The 11,086-nt window shown below is 37.7% G+C and overlaps 4 protein-coding genes across 6 annotated transcripts in view; 1 reads left to right on the plus strand and 3 right to left on the minus strand.

Moving 5' to 3' along the window:
- The window catches only part of LOC111453552 (ubiquitin-conjugating enzyme E2 22-like), a 4,642-nt gene extending 2,339 nt beyond the window's left edge, over window positions 1-2,303 (plus strand). Inside the window, exons 3-7 of the mRNA XM_023094690.1 lie at window positions 444-588; window positions 678-755; window positions 861-973; window positions 1,067-1,170; window positions 1,769-2,303. Coding sequence (XP_022950458.1) covers window positions 444-588; window positions 678-755; window positions 861-973; window positions 1,067-1,170; window positions 1,769-2,135 — 807 coding nt within the window. The 3' untranslated portion in view covers window positions 2,136-2,303. The remainder of the gene's footprint in view (window positions 1-443; window positions 589-677; window positions 756-860; window positions 974-1,066; window positions 1,171-1,768) is intronic.
- A 267-nt stretch (window positions 2,304-2,570) lies between these two features.
- LOC111453553 (calmodulin) lies at window positions 2,571-3,946 on the minus strand. The gene is made up of 2 exons (XM_023094691.1): window positions 3,648-3,946; window positions 2,571-3,180 (listed from the first exon to the last, which is right to left on the minus strand). Exons 1-2 carry the CDS (start codon window positions 3,721-3,723, stop codon window positions 2,807-2,809), a joined length of 450 nt encoding a protein of 149 aa, XP_022950459.1. The 5' UTR covers window positions 3,724-3,946; the 3' UTR covers window positions 2,571-2,806.
- Window positions 3,947-6,209: 2,263 nt separating this feature from the next.
- LOC111453401 (metacaspase-9) lies at window positions 6,210-7,621 on the minus strand. The gene is made up of 2 exons (XM_023094488.1): window positions 6,974-7,621; window positions 6,210-6,895 (listed from the first exon to the last, which is right to left on the minus strand). Exons 1-2 carry the CDS (start codon window positions 7,323-7,325, stop codon window positions 6,294-6,296), a joined length of 954 nt encoding a protein of 317 aa, XP_022950256.1. The 5' UTR covers window positions 7,326-7,621; the 3' UTR covers window positions 6,210-6,293.
- Window positions 7,622-7,751: 130 nt separating this feature from the next.
- LOC111453402 lies at window positions 7,752-10,847 on the minus strand. Of its 3 annotated transcripts, XR_002712252.1 has the most exons (5): window positions 10,350-10,847; window positions 9,684-9,808; window positions 9,223-9,470; window positions 9,071-9,128; window positions 7,752-8,164 (listed from the first exon to the last, which is right to left on the minus strand). XR_002712252.1 is itself a non-coding variant. In XM_023094490.1 (4 exons), exons 1-3 carry the CDS (start codon window positions 10,753-10,755, stop codon window positions 9,264-9,266), a joined length of 738 nt encoding a protein of 245 aa, XP_022950258.1. In that variant the 5' UTR covers window positions 10,756-10,847; the 3' UTR covers window positions 8,900-9,128; window positions 9,223-9,263. The 3 variants fall into 3 exon arrangements, 2 of the variants coding, with proteins under 2 accessions (XP_022950258.1, XP_022950257.1); XM_023094490.1 differs by lacking the exon at window positions 7,752-8,164 and having other exon boundaries at window positions 8,900-9,128; XM_023094489.1 differs by lacking the exon at window positions 7,752-8,164 and having other exon boundaries at window positions 8,900-9,470.
- Window positions 10,848-11,086: the final 239 nt, after the last annotated feature.

Consider the following 11,086-nt stretch of genomic DNA (forward strand, 5'->3'; position numbering starts at 1 on the left):
CCTCCTCTCCCCTCCCTCCCTCCCTCCCTCCCTCCCTCCCTCCCGGGAAGTCTTGTGCACAGAGGGTTGCAGTTATATTATTGAGTTGGTAGTTAGATTCCACGACCACGGAAGTCCGTTGGGGAGGGAGTAAATAAGAAGGGATACTGGTGAAAGGACAAAGAAGGACTCAGGCTTGTAGTTGACAGACCTGCCTCCAAAAGATTTAGAACTCTGTATTTTAGTTATTGAATGCATAGACATTCCCCTATCTTCGGCTTCATGGGGAAGCGGGAATAAGAGACAATGAGGATGTATATTTTTCATGTCCTTATCCTGTTCGCTTACTCGATTTTATGAATTGTTTTGATTCTTTGATGCTCAAATGATCACATGAAAAATAGTTTCTCATTCCATTTACTGCTATACCCCATTAATGGATCATTCATTTCAATTTGTTTCAGGCCACTAATGAAAATCTTCCACCAAAGGTTATAAAGCAACTTGCAAAGGAGTTGAAGAGCCTTGATGAATCCCCTCCCGAAGGCATAAAAGTAGGTGTTAACGATGACGATTTCTCAACAATATTTGCTGATATTGAAGGCCCAGGCATGTCATTTATCACTCTAATGACTGAAGTTTATCTCATCGACATATAGTTTACATTTCTTACTGAATTATGATTGTTGCCCTTGCAGTGGGGACTCCCTATGAGAACGGTCTCTTCCGCATGAAGTTGATATTGTCTCATGATTTCCCATATTCTCCTCCCAAAGGTTTGCTCTGGTATTCCTTGTCGTCTATTCTTTCTTTCTCCTAGATCGCATCAATGACGTATTATACATCCTTAACTTTTTTATTTTTATAAAAAATCTTTATAGGTTACTTCCTTACTAAAATCTTTCATCCAAACATTGCAACCAATGGTGAGATTTGTGTCAACACTTTGAAGAAGGATTGGAATCCAAGCCTTGGGCTGCGACATGTCCTAACGGTAAGTTCGCTGAAGAGAACAGTTTGAAAAGTACTTTAATATATATTGGTTTCGTTTCAGAATCTCTGTATGATAGGTTATTATGTGGAACAGGTTGTTAGATGTCTACTGATTGAACCATTTCCAGAATCAGCTTTGAATGAACAAGCTGGCAAGATGCTGCTTGAAAATTATGATGAGTATGCCAGACATGCCAGGTGAGTCAGCCCCCCCTCCAAATTATTGTTCTATATGATAAGATGATATGATATGAAATATTGTTATGGTTATTGTTTATTATTCCGAAGACCTCGGTGGGTTTTATTGATGCACCCATGTGATCTCGAACCCAAAAATCACTATTCAAACTAGGAGTGATTTTGGTCGACTTTTGAAACGGTTAAAAGTCCTTTCTCGAAGTATTCATAATGTTAGGTTGTACGACTAAAACATTGTTTGATTATATAGAAACTCTGAAGAACATGCTAGAAACGCGTCAACTCGATTTTGTTTTTTAGTTGGGTCATTCTCAATTTCTTAATATAGTTTTTACCTTTTGAAATATGGATAGAAAGTGGAAAACAAAACAAAGAAACTTATAAGTAGTAGTATTTATAACTTAGTTTCCGAAAACTCGAAACTAAATGGTTATCAAAAGCCATCCCGATTCACCTGCATCCATGTTGGCTTCTTCATCTCCACTGCTTTGTTCTATGAAGAATTTAATTTTCTAGTAAATTGAAACTTCACCCTTCAAAAGACAATAATGATGAATAAGCAAACATGTAGCTGAGTTTTCTGTTGCTTTGCTTGCAGGCTCTATACAGGAATCCATGCAAAGCCAAAACCGAAGTTCAAAACCCGAGCCATCTCCGAGTCCACAACAGCCCTCAATGTCGACCCATCAAATGCATCGGCTCTCAATACAGATCTCAAAAACTCATCTACTGCTGCACACCCATTGGCATGCCCAACTGCTCAATCTAATACTGCAGTGAGAGGTGACCAGGAGCAGCAGCAGCCGAATGTTACGGCACCAGCAGCAGCCTCGGAATTAGGAGTCGGGGGCTCCGGGGTGGCTGCACCAGCAGCCGTGGCGAAGAAGGAAGCTGCTGGACCCTTAAAAATGCAGGCTGACAAGAAGAAGATAGATGCAAGAAAGAAGAGCTTGAAGAGATTGTGATGATCAATCGAATGAATGAAAATGTCAATTAATGCAAGCTTTTTTAAGGTTGGTGCAGGGTGCTTAGAAGAAAGAATTGAGAACTGAGAGTTAGAAGAGTGTTGTGTGCAACTTGTAAGGAACACACTTTCATTGACCAAATCACTGATGGAGTTTACTCTTGCTTCAGCATTTTCTTTTCCTTTTGGATATTTCTATTTAATTTTCAAAGAAAAAAGATAAGAAAATGTTGCATAATTCTATGATCTAGATATAAGTATGCATAATTTGAATTGTTTCTTGAGAGGTGGATAATTAATTGGATCATCCAAAAACTAAAAGTAGCCTTTGAATTTAAGTATAGAAATAAAAAAGCAACCAGCCATAATCCAAATGATGTAATGCACAAAAATTAAATCCTACAGAGAGACAAGAAAAAGAAAAAGAAAAAAGAAAGGAAGAACAGCGAAGACACATTTTCTTAGTCACATGATATGATGATACATTCAAACTGAAAACGTAAGAAACAGAGAGTAGACACTATTTTCTATCATAGATTTGGATTTAAACTCGAACGGCAAACCCGGAGGATCCAATTATAAAGTTAACCAGCCCTTCCTATTTTTGCTACTTTTTTTTTTTTTTTTTTTTTTGGATTGGTTCTGGTGATAGTGGAAGGATGATGATGACTTTTACTTGGCCATCATGACCTTGACAAATTCGTCGTAGTTAATCTGGCCGTCGCCATCCACATCGGCTTCTCTGATCATCTCATCCACCTCCTCCTCGGTCAGTTTCTCGCCGAGATTGGTCATCACATGGCGCAGCTCAGCAGCGGAGATGAAGCCATTCTGATCCTTATCGAACACACGGAATGCCTCTTTCAACTCCTCCTCCGAGTCGGTATCCTTCATCTTCCTAGCCATGAGATTTAGGAACTCTGGAAAGTCGATTGTTCCATTGCCATCAGCATCGACCTCATTGATCATGTCCTGAAGCTCCGCCTCCGTTGGATTCTGACCTAGCGACCTCATAACTGTACCAAGCTCCTTGGTTGTGATACAGCCTGTAAGATCGATATAAAGGCAAAGAAAAAATGAGTGAACTGAATTCGTGATATCGTCATGGATTAATTGGTATCCAGCGTAATTTAAATGTTCACTCAGAATCCAGAATCACTTCACTGGAAAACAGAGATTCCACGAGTTCACGAGCTCATACAAAACTATAAATCAAACTTGAATCGCTAAAGGATGCAGAGATCCGACACGAACGAACAACATTAATGAAGCCAATCCTAATCCTCGATCAAGCGAAACGAATCACAACAAAAACGATAAAGAAAACCGGAAATGAACAACAAATAATCGGTATAAATAACAGATAAACATAGAGAAAGGAGAAAAATCTAACGGAAAACAGAGTTAAGCCAAAAGAAGAAACGTAAACCAGAGATCCGGCACACTGACTGACGAGAACATGAGATCGAAAGCAATGCAGAACAAAAGAAAAGAGAATAGAAATAGAACGAACCGTCGCCGTCCTTGTCGAACAAGCTGAAGGCCTCCTTGAACTCAGAGATCTGATCATCCGTTAGCTGATCCGCCATTGCTGTTCACTCGAGAAGATAATCGAATGAAGTTGTCCTTTTCTACAAGCAAATGACTCAGAAGAAATATGCTAAAACTACGCAACCTATAGAGAGAAAGTCAGAGAGAGAGAGAGAGAGAGAGAGAGAGAGAGAGAGACGGCAGCCACCGGCCGGAGAAGAAGAAGAAGAAGAAGAAGAAAAGGGGTTTTCTGTTTTTTGTTTGTAGTTGTTGCAAGGAAGAACGAGAATTGGCTTGACTTTTATACGAGCGCCCCACCTCTTCTTTAAATGCTCTGAATTGGGACTTTTTTCCTTCCAATTTTACCCATTTACCCTTCTTCTTTTTCCATAATTACCATTTCCATTTTCACCTTTTCTTTTGCTAGTCATTTTGTTTGCACATTTACCATAATGCCCTTGAGAAAAGCACATAAATAAAATAATAGTTTTTTTTATTTTTTTTATTATATATTTTATTTAAATATGATTCAAAAGGTTTATATTAATCATTGATTTAATTATTTGACTTTATAATAAAAATAAAAATAAAAACAAAAATAAAATGGTGTCAAAAGGGAAGGGTATTTGAGGAATTTAAAATGTTAAAGATTGAAATATCTCAAACAACCCACCAAGCTGGAAGGAATCTTTAAAGGAAAGGCAAATCTCTTTTATTATTAATAATAATATACAAACAATTTAAAACTCAAATAAATAAAAAGATATTTAATTTCATTTACAAATTTTTTAAATATATTAATATAACCTTTAAATATATATTATATTTCGTATATATAGCGGTGGAAAATAAAAATAATTATAATTATGATCCCACTTGATATAATTATTAAAATGTTCCTGCTGATCTTCTTAAAAAAAATACAATAACTAAATTCGGGTGTTGCAAATACTAACGTCATAATTTATTTTAATTTAATTAAGTGAGCTAAATACATAAAGGAAAATATATATATATATATATATATATATATTTAAACTTGTGTCTATAGGGAAAAAAAACAATGAAGGGCATTTGAGGTATTTCGAGGTCCCAAAAACGAAATTGGAATTTGCAACATAAAAAGGCCAACTCAAGAGGGGTAAAATGGTAAAATGACATAGAAAGGCACTGAAAAAAAGGGAAAAGAAGAGCATCCGGACGGAATCACGTACGATTCAAATCAGAGAAATCTTGTCTTACTTTACTGCCACGTGGAAAGAAAGAACCAAGGAAACCAGGACACGTAGAGGTTGAGAAAGATGATACTGTGGTAGTGGATGTAGCAGATACTGCCCTCCTCCCACCGCGTAACGGTAAAAAAAAACGGAAGGGAAACGAATTTTTTAATCGGAAAAGAAGGGGAGTGGATACGCGGTTTGGACGCCACCCGGTCATTTCCTTCACTTTTGACTGCCACATCAGCCTATTCTGTGGTGGGACCCACAACACCCTGGCCCCACCCTCCTTAAATTTTTTTTATATTTTTTTAATTTTATAATATATTTGAATATTCTTTTTCCATATTTTTCTTTTATAAAGTTTTTTTAAATGAAAAAAAATTACAAATTTAGATTATCAACTTTTTAACTCTTGAATATTTTAAAACTAAATTAAAAATAATCGTAGACTATTTTAAAGTATTTTTCTTTTGATTAAATTATAAATTCACTTCTTAAATTTTAAAATTTGTGTTTGAAAATCGTATTGGAAAATTGTATTGAATTGACCAATATAGAATTAATATGATAATGACATTAATCTTATTCATTATTGAAAAAATACTGGTTAAATTATAAATTTAGTCATTGAATTTTTAGGATCGAATCTGTAAACCAACTCCTTAGACTGCTACCAAAAACCCCATCGGATTTTAAAGTAGAACGATCTAATTCAAAAATTTCACCCAATTGAGCACGTCTAGCATATTTTTTCACAGAAGCAGAATCACTATAACTGACTCCATTGAGTTCACCACCATAGAATTCAAGAGTTTCACCGACCCGTTCAACACAATACTTCGATTCTCCTCTTCGAAAAGGAACATCGGCTCTAACAATTCCGTCGCCATCTACCAAAACAACCGGAAATATTTCAAAAAAGGTCGGCATACGGCTCTAACAATTATGTCACCGTCTACCAAAACAACCGGAAATGTTTCAAAAATGGTCGATGGCGTACAAAAAATTCACGCCCTTTTTTATCTCTAAAAACAAGGTGTCCTAACCACCCAACAACTATTCGAACCTGCTCTGTATAATCCACCTTTTGCGGGGTTCAATTTTGTATTCAATTGGTATCTAAACTTTAAACTCGGTCTAATATGCTCTTATATATTTGACTTTTTGTTCAATAGATCAACTTTTGATTCTTAACTTATTCAACTTTTTTTTAAGATTCGTGGACGTTAAATACATAATTTAAAGTTCGGGTTTCCTTTGACATAAAATTATATTAATATATATATATATATATATATATATATATATATATAAACTTTATCAATAGTTTAAAAATAATAAAAATAACCAGAGTTTGATTTATTTCATTTCACTTTTTCACCGGTCTGCTATATGGGCGGAGCATGAGCTCATGGGTTCTGGCACAAGAACATTGCCTCTGCATTCTCATCGCTGCAATACAGGCAGGGATGCTGCTGCCCCAAGCCTTGCTTCTTCAACATTCCTCTCGCCATCACCACCACCTGTTTGTTCGAAAGCGCAGCGGGGTTCTCCTTCAGCACGTTCTCGATCGCATTGCTGAAAGCGCCATATGCTTTCCCAGCTGCATTATCTGGGTTCATGTCTGCTGAACTCTCATTTGCTTGGCACCCACTCAGCAGAATCCCTGCATCGGGCTTCAGTGAGTCGATCGTGTCGAGTTCGCGCGAGTCCAGCTGAAACTTGAGACTGGCGTCTGCTCCGAAGTATTCAAGCAAGTGTGTGCCAATGTCTGTTGTGTTGATGTTGGTATGCAATGAAAGGTGTTGTAGAATTGATTGGAAGGGTATGGTTTTTGCCTTCGCAGCGTCCGGGGTATATCGGAGTTCGAGCTTTTCGTCATTGATAATGGTCGAAGGTCCAATCTGCTCTTTCTCCTTGTCGATCAGACCTCCGCTATGGCACGAGTCTGAAATCATGGTGAAGCTCGTTCCTTTAGGCAGGCGGTTTACAAGACGACGAAAATCGATATCTGCAAACACAAAAAAACTCAGCTGAATTATTGCAGTTTCATGAATCACTTTCATAATCTAAATAACAACAGACAAACCTGTAATGAGATTGAAGTCACAGGGCACAATGGCCTCATCTTGCCGAGAGAGGTTCCCATGTTTCATGGATGGAACTCTGGTTCCATGTCCACTGTAATGAAAGAACAGCACATCACCTGATTTTGCCTTACCAACCATTCGCCCGAGTGAGCGTTTGATGTTGGCACCAGTCGGCATCAACAACGAGCCTGGCTCATCGGTCAGCACCTGAATATTGCTCTCTTCAAAACTGAACCTGTTCATCAGTGTCTCTCGCATGGCCATCACATCATTTATGCAGCCATGTAACTCATACTTGGTATTAGGGTAATTACAACCCACCAGAACTGCCATCCTCTTCGTTGCCTCCATCGTTACACAAATCTCTCTCCTCTTTCGTTCTCACACTAGTTCGATATGAAGGGCTTCAGAATTTAGCTTCTTTATATAAACATGCTAAAACAACAATATCTGAATGTCCAAACTTGCATTCTGGTACAAGCAACCTTCTTGCTTGCTTCCTTTAGTTAGCTTTCAAGCTTAACCACCCTCACATTCACATACGTACAAGTTAAGTCCAAATGAAACAGGTGTTCTAAACTTGGCAACTTCTCTTTTGAGAGGAACAGTAACTAAGAATGAACAGTAACTAATGAAAAGCTTTCAAGATGACAGGATAAGAAGTTTCATACATAATAGAACCTTTTCAATTTACACAGCTAATCTTGGCTAAAGAAGAGTAGTCATTCATGCTTATGCTTCCAAAACCCTTTTCACTATTCAAGTATTTTCATCACCAAATAAGAAACTACAAAATCACGTTCAATAGACAGTTGTTTTCCTCGTATGGAACGAGACCATTTCATTGAAAAGTCGGAAGCTATAGGGAGGTCAAAGAGGAAGACACTCTCCAGAAAAAGATCCTAGGCAAAAGAATTACAGAAAACGAATTTGCGAGAGCATTCCAGGAGCAAGAAGCAACAAAGACTATAGAGATCCCAAATATCTTCCCACAATCTGCAAAATTCTCCTAAATTTCCACAAAAAGACTAATGTTTTTCCAGGGAATTATCAGCCAACTTACATGATGCCAATTTTACCATACAGCTTCTGCCGAACGCGGAAATTATAAACCCCCCCGAACAGCTTCTACCGAGGTCTTTTGAGTAAAAATATAATCCCAAAAAAGAAAGCTGGCTGATTCAACATATCTACAACAGAAAGAAAACTGCATACACTAACAATAAAATTTCAGCATATGAGCACATTCATGTGCCATAAGAAGGTGGAAACCTACATTGAGTAATTGAAAATATGAATATATAGAGATGTTAGAATGTACAACGTTTATTTTCAACTTTGTGAAGCTAAAATGAATAGAACTTGCAAGAAATGTGCCACAATATAGTTCAGTGATCAGAAACTCAGATGTCAAACTTTTCTTTACAACACTTTTCAACTTATGAATAAAAATGTTTTATCAAAAAGAAAGAAAATCAAGAAGGTTGAGTTTCAACTGGACTAATTGTTCAAGATTTGTCAAGATTACAACTGAAACCTATGTATATACACTGTTTAAGAAACCTCAAAAAGTGTGCACATAGGCTCAGGTAAGGCACCTCGCCCTGCTTGAGCACGAACGCTTAAAGACAACATTCTTTAAAGAAATATATGAAAAACTTGAACGAGAACTGCGGATTAATCTTTTCCGTTCGACATTCTCTCTCGAAGCTCTCTTCCTCCCTCCCTCCAATACTTGTGGAGGCACATGAAAATGATACTAGAAGAGGAAAATGTGGAGGGGCTATAAGTCTAATGATGGGAGAAAATAGGGATGAAATCCTACTTCGATGACGACTTCTAATGTAATTTTGTACTGTACTTAAAGGATTTTGTAGAGGTTGAACGTCTAATAATGCTCGACTTTCATTTGCTCTATACCATGATTGATACTAATTACTAATATTATGTATAATTGTGCATATACATTTTATTTATTATGAACTTCATCACATTGAAGCCTTCATAGATCCAGAGAACCATTGTGCTTTTAGACTTCAGTGTACTTCATACATTATAAAGAATACTGTATACAAAGATGTAATAACTCGTCTCACCTCACGACAACTTGATCACAAATTCCCTAAATTTGAAATACAATGCTATCCCCTCCACCTAGCAAAAAAGTCTCCACAAGTGAAAAACAAGAGATCGAATTATAGGAAAAGGGCAATAGAAGGGATGAAGAACAGCCGAAGAATATTCTTACCGAGACCTAAACAGGGGCTGAATTAGGATAGGCTATTGCAACTAAAGATCTTTCCAAACTTTAAAATCTGAAGTCGAAGTGTTATAGTTTATAATACCATCTTGACACCCCAGAAATAATGTAGTCCGAACGGGATCCATGTTTATTAATGCATGGGCTGTTCCTCTTGGACTTGCTGCAACAGCAACCTCATCTGCACTGATTATCACTTCAGCATATCCTTTATCGCCTACCTTGCTGTTTTCCAACTGTATAGGGTGGATAAAGATACAAAGAATCCATATTAGTAACAGGATAAGAGAATTAATTATTTATACAAATAAAACAAGATCGTTAAGACATTTAATTTTGAATTTTACCTTTTTACATTCAAGGAAACAGTTCCCAGCTCTATGTCACATCCATAAAATGCTTAATATAAAACAAACAAATGGTTTTCGATCTCCTAATCCTTAGCTTACCCTGAATTTTGTTCTAGCCCCCCACAGGACAAATGTTTCGTTACATGTATGATGTCTGTGGTTTCCCCTCATAGCACCAGGTTGAATTTCCCCAATATGAACAGAAGCACAGGACATTGCTCCACCTGCAAGAGTAACGAAATGATCACTGAAATGAATGAGTGCTTCAGTCGGAAATCTCAAAGCCGTAAACCAGGTAATAGGAATTGAAGAACTAAATGATTTTGGAGCACTTATAGGCTTAATAAATAACTGGGTTTGGATTCCAGTGGCAGTGGATATAATTCCATGCAGTTTCAGGCTCAAAGAAATGAAGATGCGCGTATAATTTAACACCCAGAAAACTCATAATAGGCTACGTAGACACCCAAAAGCCGAATTCAGCGCAAACTAAACGGAACACTAATGAATTCAAACCAAAAGCGAAGATGATCGGATTACCAGGAATGCCAAAAAACTCATAATACACTACGTAGCACCCAAAAGCCGAATTCAGCGCAAACTAAACGAAACACTAATGAATTCAAACCCAAAGCGAAGATGATCGGATTACCAGGAATGCCAAAAAAACTCATAATAGGCTACGTAGCACCAAAAAGCCGAATTCAGCGCAAACTAAACGGAACACTAATGAATTCAAACCAAAAGCGAAGACGATCCGATTACCAGGAATGCCAGAATCAAGCGCAAGGGAAATAGGATCGAGTATCCAGCCCCTTTTGTCCCTGGAAATCGGGGAAGGAAATCCAGACTTGAAGCGAACGAGGTTGGCCTTGAGATCGTCGTCCTTGCTCCACGAATCAGGATTCTGTTCAAAGCGGGAGGAATCGGGAGAGGAGAATTGAGAAGAAGAGTGCTGGATTCTGAGAGAAATCCATGTGAGTAACAGGAAAACAGAGAGCAAGAAAGGGAACGCGTGAGGCTTCTTCAGAAAGTTCTTCAGAAACGAGAATAAGAAGCGTAACGAGAGAGAAAGAGTTCGGCCATGGGATTGAATGTGAAATGGACTCTCTAAGCTTTGTGGATTGCTCGAAGAAAACAACGAAATTGAGGTCCTTCTAGGGTTCGCCATTGTCGTCTCCTCTGTCAAAGCTTCGCTTACTCACCACTGCCTAACTGCCTGCTCTGATATTCTCTCTGTTTTTGTTTTCTTTGGGCGATAATGATTTAAAAATCAAGTTTGTATTTATTTGCTCATAAACTCGTGTCCAATACTTCGTGTGATAATTTGAACCTTCTTCCCAACTTCTTTCGAGTCGTATTATATGATTGAGATGTCTTAGTTCATATCACATGGACTTGGGCTTGGGTGCAATGTCGACACACCTGTGTTGTTCGATACTTTCCTTGGAAGACTCACTCGAGACGCTCGTCCCATAACTATTGTCCATACTCAAACACAC

This window comes from Cucurbita moschata, unplaced genomic scaffold (genome assembly GCF_002738365.1).
Source record: "Cucurbita moschata cultivar Rifu unplaced genomic scaffold, Cmos_1.0 Cmo_Scf00015, whole genome shotgun sequence".
In the NCBI taxonomy this organism is placed as follows: Eukaryota; Viridiplantae; Streptophyta; class Magnoliopsida; order Cucurbitales; family Cucurbitaceae; genus Cucurbita; species Cucurbita moschata.